The sequence below is a fragment of the Acartia tonsa genome, chromosome 12 (genome assembly GCF_053477335.1).
Source record: "Acartia tonsa isolate MP-2025a chromosome 12, ASM5347733v1, whole genome shotgun sequence".
Lineage (NCBI taxonomy): Eukaryota > Metazoa > Arthropoda > Copepoda > Calanoida > Acartiidae > Acartia > Acartia tonsa.
The window spans coordinates 16,712,128-16,727,579 of NC_137271.1; the positions used below are offsets into that span (position 1 = coordinate 16,712,128).

At 28.8% G+C, this 15,452-nt stretch overlaps 1 protein-coding gene across 2 annotated transcripts; it reads right to left on the reverse strand.

Annotated features, from left to right (window-relative positions):
* Positions 1-1,344: 1,344 nt before the first annotated feature.
* On the reverse strand, positions 1,345-13,144 carry LOC145334334 (phenoloxidase-activating factor 2-like). Of its 2 annotated transcripts, none has more exons than XM_080179764.1 (30): positions 13,110-13,144; positions 12,629-12,665; positions 12,034-12,098; positions 11,649-11,703; positions 10,855-10,915; positions 10,237-10,301; positions 10,049-10,098; positions 9,280-9,315; positions 9,126-9,159; positions 8,971-9,044; positions 8,740-8,865; positions 8,590-8,655; positions 8,334-8,361; positions 8,199-8,257; positions 8,044-8,072; positions 7,841-7,902; positions 7,699-7,745; positions 7,259-7,310; positions 6,759-6,841; positions 6,613-6,681; positions 6,404-6,475; positions 4,063-4,125; positions 3,666-3,723; positions 3,129-3,188; positions 2,980-3,025; positions 2,723-2,744; positions 2,483-2,548; positions 2,138-2,170; positions 1,714-1,801; positions 1,345-1,520 (listed from the first exon to the last, which is right to left on the reverse strand). In XM_080179764.1, exons 1-30 carry the CDS (start codon positions 13,136-13,138, stop codon positions 1,500-1,502), a joined length of 1,656 nt encoding a protein of 551 aa, XP_080035890.1. In that variant the 5' UTR covers positions 13,139-13,144; the 3' UTR covers positions 1,345-1,499. The 2 variants fall into 2 exon arrangements, with proteins under 2 accessions (XP_080035890.1, XP_080035889.1); XM_080179763.1 differs by having other exon boundaries at positions 8,590-8,661.
* Positions 13,145-15,452: the final 2,308 nt, after the last annotated feature.

A 15,452-nucleotide genomic window follows, 5' to 3' on the forward strand; every position in this document is an offset into this window, starting at 1 on the left:
GTAAACAATCAATAATTTGTTCTATTAAAAATATGATAAATATATTTTCTCGTATTCATTTGAATCCGGTGGATAGGAACCGGTTCTCATCCATACGAAAAAAACTATGTATATCATCGTATTATATCCAGCTTTCTACGAATATAGAAATGTACAATAAGAGATATAAGTTTTCCGGAATTGTAATGTAGGGAGTAGATTTGAAATCTGCATCAAGTTTTAAGGATTTTTTATAATATTCGTTTTTTGTATAATTCTTTATCTAAAAGCGGAAATACAAATTAAGTTAATTAATTTTGGCATCTGTGATTGGTGGATTTAAAAAATCTGCGCTCTGATTGGATGTCGCACATCATTCAACCAATTAGAGCGCAGGTAGTTTAAAATCCACCTATCCTATTGGTCAAAATTAATTAACTTAAAATGTATTTTCGCTTTTAGATAAAGAATTTTACAAAAACGAATTTTATAAAAAATCCTTAAAATTTGATGCAGATTTCAAATCTACTCCCTACATTAAAATTCCGGAAAACTTATATCTCTTAATGTACAATCATAAGATTAAAACTAGTTTTTTTTAGCCCGTGCCTTCGGCAACTCGGGGCTAAAAAACTAGTTTTAATCTTATAATTGTACATTCTATATCCGCAGAAAGCCGTTTATAATACGATGAAAGAAATAACTATTAAATAAAATAATTGGCATTTAATTGGCAAAATTAAATAAGAATTTCTAGGGTTTACTAATAAAATCAAATTATATATTATGTTTAAAAATTACTTTTATTGGAAATCAGAAATAATGATTGAAATTATAACAAACAATAATTTTATGTTAAAAATGTAGTTACCAGGATTTGTTTATTTTTTGTAGCTTTTTTGTGCACTGTATGTCTTTTTTAGCTAGTTGTCTCTCCCTCCCACCCTGTTTTATTACATGAAATTAACGGGGTAATCCATTGGCCCATCATCTGATATTTTATTATGTACTAGCAGCTACGCCCCCTAGAGGCCTTTAGGAGCACTTTAGGAGGGGGAAGTTAAATCCCAAAACCAATTTTTTAAATTTTAGATTTAAAAATAAGTAAAGTAAAAAAAGTTCAACCCACCCAAACCCCATTTTATATTTTAGTTTTAAAAACATTACTTTTTTTGAGGGGTGTAATTTTTCTAGGGGTGATTTCTCTTGGGAGGTGGTGGTATAAACCTTCCCGGAGAACCTGATTGGTTCAGCGGTTTGCAAGATCCCTTAGTAGAAACTAACAGACAAACAAACAAACAGACATCCTGTTATGTAACTTTAAGGATTTATCAACTAGAAAAATAAATTGGTTTAACAGTGAAGAATATTTATAATATTTATTATTATGACATTGAATATATAACTAAGATGGCATTATTGATACATTTATTCCCATTAAATATGTTAGTTATGAGACACAAAAATCTAAATTTACTTCGTGAACTCAACAAATATTCAGATGAACAGTTTTATCTCTGTTACAGATAATTCACCTTACACTAAAAAAAAGATGATAAATAATTACAAAGTTTCTAAAATAACATGGCATTAACTAATTTAAAACTTGATAAATATATAAGTTAGGAATTATATTCTTGGTACACCCAAACTTATATAAAATAATTTTTTTTGTAAATTAAGTTAAAAGATAATAAATGAACATTTTAATATAAAGCTATAATATTGATTTACCTGTTGTAAGAGATCTGGATGATTATTCAGCCATTGTGAGCAATCTCTTCTTGGAATGCCATTAACACTCTCAACTGTTATTTGCGCTCTTAAATTCAAGAATAGTTTTCTTTCATCGTATTATAAATGGCTTTCCGCGGATATAGAATGTACAATTAAAAGATTAAAACCAGTTTTTTAGCCTGAGGTGCCGAAGGCACGGGATAAAAAAACTGGTTTTAATCTTATGATTGTACATTTTTATATTCGTAGAAAGCTGGATATAATACGATGCTAGACATAGTTTTTTTTTGTATGGATGAGAACCGGTTCCTATCCACCGGATTCAAATAAATATGAGAAAATATATTAGAGTACTTTTGGAAATAATGAATTGTATTTCCAGAATTATTCTTTAAATATTTCAATAATTAGAAAACCTTACCCAGTAGTTCTTTGATCAACAACATTGGAAACACTAATTAAAAATTAGATTTGGTATAATAAATATTTCTATACTATAAATAAAATATTATGGTACTGTTGGTTTGATGATATTGCATCTTAAAGAGCATTTCGTTGTATTTTCACATTAACTTTTCAAGTATTTCTAGCCCCTGCGGGGCCAACTGCCTAACCCTGTGGAGCAATCATTTTAACATGTCACAAAACCGACAAAAAACAATTTATTCTGATTTATACATATTAATTAAGCTCTTTTTTGGTTTACAATTGTACAGAAATTACAATCTTTTGTGAACTTGGCTATAGAGTAGCTAAAGATGCTTACCTTTCTGGCAGGTATTCTTGGCAAGACATGACCCAATCAATCCAGCACATTTCTGGGGCTACAGCACTTTAGTAACACAATGAGAGTATATTTATAATAATGGACTGTAACTTATTTTTAATCTATACATTTTATACCTTAAACAAATCTAGTTAAGGAATCATGAATATTTTTTTCAATAAAACACTAAACAGTAAAATGTTATCTGAACTGAAGTTTATACAAACATTTTATTCATACCTGTACACTGATGGAATTCCCTCTAAAATAAATAAAACAATTTTGATTAAAATTTGGATTATTTAAATATTTTAAGAGTTATTTCAACTGGTAAACTTTAAAATTAAATACATTCTGTAGCTTTAAATAAATTGAGTGAATGGTGGAGAATGAGATACAAGACTTGCTTGTCCTAATATTTGCAACATAAATAACATAAGACACAGACAGATATTAAAATCTTTAGGTGTAGTAAGGGAATTGGAATGAAAAAATACCTTTTCCACATCCGAATCCAAAAGCTACTGCACCAACTTGGACCCACTAAATTGAACAAATTAACTTTCTGTAAGATTTTAATTATTTTTGAATAAAATTGATGAATAAATTATTTTTGAATAAAATTGATGAATATAATGTAACATACTTGATTGTTGTGTTTACAAACATGAGGACTACCTCCATCTCCTCTGCATGTGTCCTCTTCCTGAACAATAAATTAAATCAAAATTATTTATTAACAAACAAATGTAACTAACAAAATTAAAATTAATTTTCAAACAAATATTTTATCTTTATATTTAACACTAGCAGATACGCCCCTAGAGGCCTCTAGTGGCACTTTATACGTTTGGAGTTTTTAAAAAAATAATATGATACCTTACAATGTTGCGAAGGAGTTGCTATCAAATTTCTAGGATACTTTGCAATGTTATGTAGAAGTCTCTATTCGAGAAGAATAAATTCGATTTATTGTCATTTCTCTTCGGAGGGTGGTGGTACCCTCCCCCAAAATAGTTATAAACCTTCCTGGGACCTATGAGAAGCTACCCTGTCAAGGAGAACTCGATCAGTTCAGCAGTTAGCGAGATTCTTCGGTACAAACATACAAACACACAGACAAACACACAAACATCCTGTTACTTTATCATAAGGATTAATTTAATTTAAAGAAAAGACTTACCCCTTCTCCTCCAACACAAATCCAGTTGTCATACACAATGAATTTTTTCTCATTAAATCTGTATATAAATTATCATAAGTCCATGCATATAGAATGAATCACAAATCATATTATCATATAAATGTTTAACATAATAAAACAAGCATTTGCCTAATACAATCATTTCAGTGGTGAGCCAGATTGGTGTAAGCCAACTTTCCACCAATAAGAGCACAACAATTTATGAAATGCCGCGCTGTGATTGGCTGAATTTCGGCGCACTCCGATCTGGCTCACCACTAAAATGATTTAAAGATCCAGCTCTGAACAAAAGATTGATAAGAGGGTAATCTAATTCGGTTCTCTATCCAACAATAAGAAATCAATATTGCACATAATAATCTGAATTACTACTTACCTTGGTAGAGCTTGGATAGTTTCCTGGCATTGTTTACTGTCAACTACAGGCAGTTTTACCTTTCTAAATCATAAATTCCCGGGGATTTTTGTCTTTTGCTATAAAATTCCGATTAGTATACATTTAACATTCAGCTGAATAATACGGTTAATCATTACCTTGTTAATTACCTCATACGGGCGGAGATGCTATCCATGTCATTCAAAGCCATGGTCTAACAACCCAGGATAACAAGTGGGAGCCAAATGTCTTTAGTCATGACGCGGTGTTAAGCCGAGATTCAAATCTATCCCCTCCCCGCACACTTATTGAATTTAACCAACCAAAGATTTTTTTATCCAATCTTAACCAGACAAATGCCATCTAGCTAAAAAAGATGAGTAGATTTCATTTCTGGCAATCAGAAAATCCGCAGAAATCGAATTCACGAGATCCAAAAAAGTTTCATTAAAAAAAACCTTACACCAAAAATAACAAACAATAATTATAACGACGACTAAGTTTCTTTTTCCTGTTTAATTCAAATATTGAAACTAATTTTCAGGCATGCATGTTTGTTGGTATAGTACTTTTTTAGAAACCAAAATACAAACATATTTAAAACTACGAAATTGTATATTAGTTACTAGAAAGATTATATTTTTTTTCTTGCTTTAAAACAACTTTTTGTACATAAAAACCCGTAATGTCTTCATTATTGACACAAACATGCATGCTGTATAGTTTTAAAAAATTTAGTCAAATAGAATACCTGATTAGAATACAAAGCAAGAAATAAAGGTTATTAACTCCCTATGAGCTTTTTGTGTTGAATAGAATTATTAATAAGAATAAAAGAGTTTCAAAAAATAGTAAAATAACAAAATGTTAGGTGAATTGTTAATATTAAATCAATCAAAAAATGTTTTACATTCTTATAATTAATTTCAATAAAACATATACATGCTCAAGAAAGGTTATTTATAATTATGAAATCTACCAGACTAAAATATAAAAGGGGAAATAGTTTATGAAGACGACACAAAATGATTTTAAAAATTACTTATTTTTATCTTTTTTTTTAATCTTTAACAATTTTAATGTTTTTATTATGTAAATATAAAAAGTATTATTCAACCATAAAGGATTTAATCTTTTTCTTTGTAATTTATATGTCTAAACAGTGTAAAAATGAAGATCTTAATTACGAATTTTCAAATCATTAGATTTTAATACAGTTTATTATAGAAATAAAGAATAATTTCAACAAAAAAAAAATTGCTACAAAAAAGCTTACTGTATTATTAAACTGACTTAATTGTATAATTGCATTCATTTTGTTTATTTACCTTGAAAAATGAGTGTTTAAGTGCTGCATTGGTTAAAATCAAATCTAAAAGTGCTCTTTATTCAGTGACAGAGTGAAAAAAATATATACCTTGTTTTATACTTTTTGATCTCTTTTTTTATATATTTTTATCTGATATGTATATCAAAATTTAAAAGTATCTATTTCATTAGATATTCATACTTTGCTAAAACGTCTTGGTTACTTTTTGCACTATATTTGCTCTAAAAAGGATTCTTTATCTGACTTTCACATTTAAAATGAAAGATTTTATCCCAATTATTATGTTGACTGTAGAAAAAAATAATTATTTTGTTTATATGCAATTTTCTATAATAAAATGTGAGAAATGCCTTTTTTCACATGAAGGGCGAAAAAAGTAACACTGAGAATATTTTTTATGTCTTAAGCATGTCCTAAACTCATAGATAATAAACTTTCATAAAAGATTTATTTCAGAATATGTCATTTAGGGCATGAAATTAATTTTGCAAAATAACATTGCAAATGTTTGCCAATAACTTTTAAAAATGATTTCTGCGGATTTTCTAATTTACATGGGTGTTTTCTACACATTTTCCCCTTTCTAAAAATACCTTCCTCATAAAGATTGGCTTCCGGAAAGTATATACTTTCCGAACATGAAATGTGCCCGATGACGAGCAAGTTCGTTATGTGTTGAGCCAATTTTTTCCTTTTCAAGAAACATTTTCACTCAGTGAATTAATTTATCAGAACCTTTTATTTTGATGAAACGTATAATGTTGATGCAAGTAATGAATCATTTTAATGTCATAAAAAACATAGGTTTATCATAAATCAGTTACAGTAAACTCTTTATATTGTACTTTTGTATAAGGATTAATATAGAATAAGATTTCATATAAAAATCGGGAAAACAAGCAAGTTAAAAGTTCCTAAACCTTCAATCTCTACTAAACATTATATGAAAAGTTTACTTTAATGAATAAATGCGCTATGTTAAGATTTATTTTGTCAACAAGTTCAACTTACTTTAGAAGATCACTGTATGCTGGTCTATCATATGTAGCAGCTCCAAATCCAGTAGAATAACAGTCTGTTGATCTAAAATTGTATACATTAAAAGAAAATATGGCTTCAATTGAATTTTCATTAGACTACAAACATGGCTTTAATCATATATATCAATATATATCAAATGATATTCAATAATATTACTCAACTATATATTTAATACATACCCAGTGTAATCAAAATTTGGTTTAGGCAAGCACACAGGACTAATATGGTTCTCCAATTTAAAAGATTCTCTAGACAAATAAGAATGTTTATAACTCTTTATTATTACAATAATTTAAGATTATCCAATTATGGACAAATATCTTACCTAACATAAAGAATAGCAATATTGTGAGTCAAAAGACTTGGGTCAAATTCAGGATGGATAAGCAATTTTGTTACAAATCTGTCCTAAATAAATATAGTTTATTTAAAAGGGATAATATTTGTATATTATTAATTGTGTTTTCCTAACAACTGATTAATATTAGATCCTATACTTTTTCAAATAGTATTATAGTTACTTAGAATATAAATACACACACATTTCGTACAAATTTGAGTATCCAATTAAAGGATTGTTCTAGCCCTAAAAATAATTAAATAGAAACAATTTCATTTATTCAATAATATCTTTTATATGTGTTGTCATTCAATAATATTAAAAAATTTATGCAGTAAATGGCTCAATTATGCCTATTTTTGAAAAAACTTTAAGAATTTCTTACATTTATTATCATGTCTGACATTTTTACACTTAAGTTGATTATACCCTATGTATTACATGAAAGATATTATAGTCTCATATATGTGTATTGTGTATAGTACCTGTGGATCTGGAAAATTAGGCTCCACTCTTTTAGCATTCAAAACTCCACACCTAAGTATACAGAAATATAGCTTTTGAAGACTTTCTCAGATTTTATGAACTATTAAATTGATGACTTTCAGCAATCTAATGTATATGGAGTATTAATATTTTAAATCTTTGTAGACTATGATTAATATAATTTATGATTGAAGATAAAATACAAACTTTTACTGGGTAGTTGCTGAGTTAAGCCCAAAAATATTTGTGTTAGTATAATTTTGAAAATTATTGTAAGCATAAGTAACATGAATATTGAATAACATAGCATTATAAACTATTAGATAAACTATTAAATAATTTGAATTTATGCCTTATGAATGTAGTTTATATCCCTAATCAAGAAAAAGGTATTATCTTTCTAACAAAAACAATTAGATGCTAGTTTTAAAAGCATTACCTTGCTGAAAGTGATTCTTCTCTGATATCATGTGTCTTATCACTTTTCTAGATTAAAAGACAATTATTGGTAATCAAAAGAGAAAAGTTATATAAATAAAGCAATACATTTCAAGTATTTAAACATAAATAAAAAATTGTACCACATAGTGAAGTTTATGTGCTGCTGTCAGTAGAAACTTTGTCCCAATCAATGATGCTCCACCTAAATTGAAAATTTGATTTAAAAAGGTGAATATATAATTTTTGAAATAAAATAATAAACGGCAATGTTGTTGAAAAGAGACTATCCAAGGAAAAAACACACAGCTCATTAGTTTATTTTTAAAATTTTAATTTAAGTTACCTCTGTAGGCTTGAGATCCTTGACTTTGGCTTAAAATAACACATTTAATTTTATTATGAAAAACAATTATTTTTATTTAGTTGTATAGTTCATAGAGAAAAAATAAAATAAATAAGATGCATCTTTACACACAGATAAAATATCCTGAAATGTACCTGTAAAAAATACACATATGAGGAAATTCTCCAATTTGTGCAGTGTAATCTTCTATTTCCTATTTAACATAAAATAATTTTAAAATCAGTAAGAATTCTTATTAAAAATTTATTTTTTATCTCAATTTATCTTACATCTCCAGGATTGCTACTGTCAACTAGCCTAAAATAAAATTATTCATATATTTAAAATTATTCAAAAAAATTAGAATTTTCAAGGGCAGGTTTTTGTATAATTCTATGGTGGTGATTACTCCCACCTTGAGTATAGCAATGATAAAAAATTAGCCCAAAAAGTATTTCTTCTTTTTAATTCAAAATAAATGAAGAATCCACGAATTCCATCATAAAAGTTAAATATGAGTAATTGCCCCATTTGTGTTCAACTTACCTGAGTCCCCCAGTAGCTATTCTTCCACATTGATTAAGATCTACTGGTGGTGGTGTTCTTGGTGTTCTTGGTCTAAAACATTATGCTTTAACAATGTAGTAAGGTTTTTTTGTGAATAAAGTTTTTTTTAAGCATTAAAAATATTCTTACTCAGTGATATTTCCAGGATTCTTACAGCAGGTAAGGTGAAGTGGGCAGGCATGGTCAGATACATCTATAGTCTCAGCTGAATATGTAACTAAAATACCTTCTCCATCAGTGTTTATCTCTCCATTTCTAGACAAAAACTAGTTTAAATAATTTTCATAATTAATTTCTTAGGCTAGCTATGATTTTTGAATCTATATATGTATAAACTAACAGTAAAATGTATAAACTTGCCTGCAAATATGAGTTGTTACACACTTATAATCAGATCCTAGGTCTTCACACTTACTTTCGCAGTTGCAATTAGGCTGAAACAAATTAACAAGAACTTTATTTGATACAATAATACTTTTATTTCAGTATAATATATTCTAAATAAAGGTATTTACCGCAGATACTAATCTGATGTCATAGTCACTTGAACTGTTTTTAAAAAAATGATAATTTTCATCTGGATTTTGTCTTAGTTTAATTATTGTGATAGAACTGATCTAGATTATCACTGAACAACAAATAATATAAAAGATGAATCATCATTTTTTCCTGGCTTTGCAGCAATCATCTAATTGCTTGATACATCTAAAAATTATATTTTCATTACTTTAAAAAAAGAACTAATTACATAAATAAAGTAGCAACACTAATCACAGTGCAAATGAAGGTGCTTTGACTTTTGTGTCAGAACCTAAATTGGGACATAGTGCATTTCATTACCCTAGGTTAGGTAACTTCATTTCACTTTTCAATAAAATCTAAAATGCAGCGGTTTTTCAGAAAATTAAATTTGAAAATTTCAAGTTCAATTTTCACCCACTAGGAGTTACCGCATAATCATGACAAGAAAAGCAAAGATTATTTATTTAAAATTTTGAACAACTTTGCTTTTATAAAGTTTTTAATAAAACCACTCCTGAGGTGAGTTAATTAATGGCTATTTTTATCAATTGCTTTGCTAAGGTCACGGAAATTCAGCCTTAAATAAATCATATATAGAGAGGTTTTATGACTGACTTTATAAAAGCAAAGTTGTTTAAAATTTTAAATAAATAATCATTGCTTTTCTTGTCATGATTATGCAGTAACTCCTAATGGGTGAAAATTGAACTAGAAATTTTTAAATCTAATTTTCTCAAAAACCGCTGCATTTTAGATTTTATTGAAAAGTGAAATGAAGTTACCTAACCTAGGGTAATGAAATGCACTATGTCCCAATTTAGGTTCTGACACAAAAGTCAAAGCACCTTCGAAGGCACTGTGTAATCATGATCTTAAAATTAGGTATGCACTTAAGATAGTTGATAAAATTGAAAACCTGCATTCAAATTTGTCAAGGGTCTCCCTCTCGCCACATTCTCTTGAACACTTTAAAAAGAATTATTATACAATTAACATATGATATAGGTATAATCATATATGAGTAATTATTGATAATATGAATAAAAATATTATATTTGAATAAATTGAATTTATAATAAATATACAATTATATATATATGTTACCGCTGAATCTGATCGAATTTCATTGTCAATTTCACATTTTTCTGTATCTACGTTATATTTCAGCCCCTTATAATAAATCATTCATATAAAATAAACCAATGCAGGAATAGTTATTTCTCGCATCGTATTATAAACGGCTTTCCGCGGATATAGAATGTACAATTATGAGATTAAAACTAATTTTTTTAGCCCCGTGGTGCCAAAGGCACCGGCTAAAAAAAGGGGTTTTAATAATCGTATGATTGTACATTTCTATATTCGTAGAAAGCTGGATATATACGATGCTAGACATAGTTTTTTCGTATGGATGAGAACTGGTTCCTATCCACCGGATTCGAATGAATACGAGAAAAAATATATTTTGTTTTTAAAATACAAAAGAGCTTAAAACTAAGTATACTGCTGCAATAAAATTTTACAAAAAATATTTAACATAGATCTCACAATAAGATAACAACTAAAAACATGATATTCAAATCCGTAGAAATAATAACAAGGAGGAAGAATTTGAATAGAATTTTAATCAATAGCCCATAATAGTATTTTAACCATTTTCACTACAATATTTTGTGCTGAGCCAGAGTATGCCAATTAATTAATTATTCTCATGAATGATTTCCTCTTCACATTGTGTGGTACATTTTCCATAATCATCACTCCACACTTGCAAGAATCCACACTAAAATTATTTATGAATTAGTTCTAAGGAAAACAAAAGAACAAGGCTTTTTTCTATTAAATAATAATCTGCTTTTTGTTCAATTTTAATCTATTGATAAAAAATATTCCAAATGAAATATTTTAATAGTTACAATCTAAAACCAGGACTAGAGTTTTCATGTAATAGTAAATACATATATTTGTGAAATATCTTTTGTTGTTGTTGTTGTAGCCATGATTCTCTGAAGTAAGGACTCAGATGCACACAGAGACTGTAAGTGAGAATCCTTTGGCCAATCTTAGATTGGTAAGCTTCGCGCACAGCTGATTGTATTCTATGTTACATTACAAGCTGACCGCAATTCTCGTGGAAGCTACTCAATTATTACATCACCCTGGCCTAGAGTTTTGGCAGGTGTTCCATATTAAGGCACCCTAATTAATGGCACTCTCATACGAGGAGCATGGATGAGGGAAAGCATAGTATTAGTTAGAGCTGCTTGATTTGTAGAATCCTAACTTCCTACAAATCTCCCCCCTTACAACCCTAGGGCACCTTAGGGAAGGTTGCGTGATCATAATCTGACAAATTGCGACAGCATTTTTCAACCAAGTGCAAAGTCTATGTGGGGACTTGAACTCGGTTTCTCCCAACCACAGCGTAGTGCAATAACCACTACACTATGGGACTATGGGACACTATCTTTTGTGTTTGTTTCCTTTGAATGCATTTAGATTTGTTAAAAGATTACCTCGTGTTGCACAATCACATCTTCGCATTTCTCTGTTATCTCATTAAATTTTTTATCCTGTTTTTGATATACTCTCAAATCTATATATGATTCATGGTAGATAAATTTTGTTTTGTCAAGCCTCCTATGTTTTTCTATTTGTTTGTACTAAAGGATATCGCTAACCGCTGAACCAATATGGTTCTTATTTACGGTGAAGCTTCTTATAGGTCCTGAGATGGTTTTAGGCTATTTCATTTTTCTTAAATAAGTCTGGGCATTGTTTCAGGGTATTTTTCTGCCTTTCCATATCCTTCTAATATAGAGCCCCTAGAGGCCCAGCCGCGAGTAACAAAAAGCATTTGCATTTAAAGAATCCTTTATTTAGATTTTTAAGTGTATATTTTCCTCTCCACAATTTGTAACACATTTCTTCAAATTTTCATTATACACCTCCAAAAAGTCACTACACTAAAAAAATATCTGTGTTTACTGTTCAATCTCATATTCTTTAAATAAACATATCATTATTTATTAAGCTACACAATAAAAGAAAAACAAGGATGACAGCATCCATAAGATCAAAAATTATGCATGGATATCCAAAAATAATGAAATATAGAACAGTTTCGTAAAAAAACATTAAACTAAAAAATCACAGAATCTTGTAAGATTTATAACGTGAAAATCTTAGAATCGATCTAGCACTTCTTTTTAAGGAGCCAGCTCCAAGAGCGAGTTGGCTCACAAAATAGAAATTATATGTACAGTAAACTTTATTTAATAAAATTCATTTACAAAAAGCAACTCAAGAAAAATTAATTTTATTTCGCTTCCTTTTTTTTTGATATGGGGAGGTAATATTTTTCAATGAAATAGGAAAAATTTTTCGTAAAATTTTAATAATCAAAGATCAAGCATTACATACATACATAGTTAAGAGTAGTTTTTATAGAACATGCTTTGTGCGTTGAAAACTAAACAAACAAAATAATACTTACTTGTGTTTCTTGACCAAATGCAGCCAAAATTCCAAAACTAAAATGTGAAAAAAAACAGCTAAAATTCATTTTTGTGGCTGTCTGGGACTTTGGTTACTATAACCAAAGCAAGTTTTTGAAAATGTCAAATTAAAAAATTATTTTACTAGCAGAAATATTGAAGGGTGGTTGTACCCTCCTCAAAAATAGTTATAAACCCTCCCAGTACCAATTAGAGCTACATTGTAAAGAAGTATCATATTGGTTAAGCGGTTAGTTATATCTTCAGTACACACAGACAGACTCATAGACATAGACTTTTATACAAACATGATATAACAAATATAGATAAAATGTCAATTCAATTACTTTCCAACCCGCTATCATGTAGGATGTATGATGTAACACTGTGAAAAATCCAATAATTCTATGTTCTGATTTTGTTCTGTTCTGTTTATGTAATAAAATATGATAGGGAAAATAAACTGCAAAATCAAAATACCTTGCTATCAACAATGATTTTAATATCATTTTTAACTATCTGAAAGCAATATAATTTTAATCCATCTTTCTTTAAATAAATATCAAATCATATTATAATAGCTTTATGAACAAGCAGAATTCAAATTATTACAGCCAAATTTATGCTTACATTTAAAAAAAAATTCAATTGTGTTGGCTTAACATTTTTTTACATTTAGTCAGAAATCTATATCTTTAAGGCCTTGTTTTCAAAATTTAAAAAAAGAAATAAATAGAAATCATAGGTTTTATATGTACAGTTTAGTGATTATAAGTTCATAAAAGTAGTTATTTTTAAATGTAATTCACATGGAGTATAAAATAAAACTATTTTTAACAACTATACATATAATAAAAAATATAAAATTTAAGCCAAATTTCTTTTCTAAACTGATTGTAACTTGTTGCTTTATTGCTTTCAACTGGTTGTGTGAAATCCCTAATATTTTAAACCAAACGCTTTTCCAACAAACTAACCAAAACAATGCATGAATGAAAATGAGTTGCTCTAAAAATATAATAATGTGTTGTCTGCCCGTCTGTCTGTCTGTAATGTCTGACATAAATAATAAATTTAGATTCAAAGTTTGTAATATTTAAAAACAGTTTTGCTACTCTATAATTTAATTTGATTGGAGGGACACTGCAGATTTCTAAAACATGTTTTGGCCAGGCCAAGAAAGGAGAAAACGATGCAGACGCACCTTGGTGTTTTCTCACAAATTTCCGGTTGGGCAATAGTAAACCTCAACCGACCTTTCCCATGTTTTGTTTTCTTTCTAGCTAACCACTGCGAGGGCATTAACTCTGCACGGCCTTTACTTGCGGTGCCCTAAACCCTGGGTAAATACCCAGTACCAAATGTAACCTAACCTAAACTGACCTAAAGTAACAAACAAACAAATAACTACCCAACCCTTTTTTCAATATATTTAAAACTAAAGGTTGGGGTTAGTAACATTGCTTATAACAGGTACTGATGTGAAAGCGCCGCACATTTTCAATTTTACATGAACGAAAACGCCCACAGCACATAGCCGCTAATCAGAAGAAAATAAACAAATAAAACCATTGTACAATAGAAATTGTAAATTCCAACTCACAAGTATTTAAATATGAATTTTACTTTGCATTATTTTGCAAATTGTAAATTTATTAAATGCAAACAGAAAATACCAGAATATAGTTTTAAAAAAAGACTCCTTACGAGAAAAATAAAAGAACAAGGATGACAACATCCCTAAGTAAAAAAGCACAAACGATTAAAAACAGACAAAATTAGTTATAGAGTAGATGTCCAAAAAAGAGAGAGTATGCAATAAATCACTAAAAGTTGCACCTTTTTTAGACAAGGCATTCCTCCTACTCATTTAATTTAATTTTATACAATACAATTTTTAACATCCTAACTTATGACGCGGTTTTTGGCCGATATCAAAGCTTTTCACCTACTCGACAACAAGCAAATGCTCGATATGGTTTAGGGTTATACAATATTACATAAATTATATCATAATTCAAGTAATTAAATTTTAAGTCTTATAGAGATGTTATGCACCTAGATACTAGTCTTATCTCATTCCTGTCTGCCCACTCCCAGTGCCCATATATCAAGTATTATATTTTTTTACATGTTTTTAAATGGTTTCTCAGGGATCTTAAAAGATAAGACAATGAACTTTAAAATACTGTTTTTGTTCTTTTGTCCTACCATCTTGAAATTTCACTTTTTATGGATGTTATCATACGTTTTTTATTTTTTATTTTAATTTTTGTTATATATTGCACTTTCAAAAATACTCAAATTCACTGGATTTTTTTTCCATCCTCAAAAAGCAAGTCTCATTTTACCATCTCTATATACACAGGGTTGTTCATAAAGTAGACAATTAGCAAAAATTGTTAATTTTTCCTACTCTTGAAATCACTTTAAAATTACTGATTTTCTACGCTTCTATTTAAGATAGTTGACTTGGCAGATTTTATTCTGTATTGACAATTCCTGTTACTTATAAACTTTTATTATACAACTGTATGTATAGGATTAGAAAGATTTACTCTGCTAAGTTAAGCGATATACTTGGATGTTGCACCAGCTTTTAATGTACATTAATAAAGTGAAGCTTGCAGCTTCTTCCCCCCCCCCTAACTGACTAATACATAAGATTCCTGTTAGCAACCTAAATAGATGCCAAAATTTCGAACACAGTAATAGTGTCTGACTGATTATGACGTAACAAAAAAAATTAGCCAATGAGAGGCCACTATAAATTTTACCATTGGTCAATAACGGCCTCTCATTGGCTATTTTTTTGTTACGTCA

Excerpts from the sequence above, each read along its gene's own strand:
- LOC145334334 (XM_080179763.1), bottom strand. The coding sequence starts at position 13,138 with ATGATATTAAAATCATTGTTGATAGCAAG. Across the intron at positions 12,099-12,628 it reads CATTTGGTCAAGAAACACAA|TGTAGTGACTTTTTGGAGGT; the intron begins GTAAGTATTATT and ends ATATTTTTTTAG. Across the intron at positions 2,171-2,482 it reads CAAGAATACCTGCCAGAAAG|TGTTTCCAATGTTGTTGATC; the intron begins GTAAGCATCTTT and ends ATTTTTAATTAG.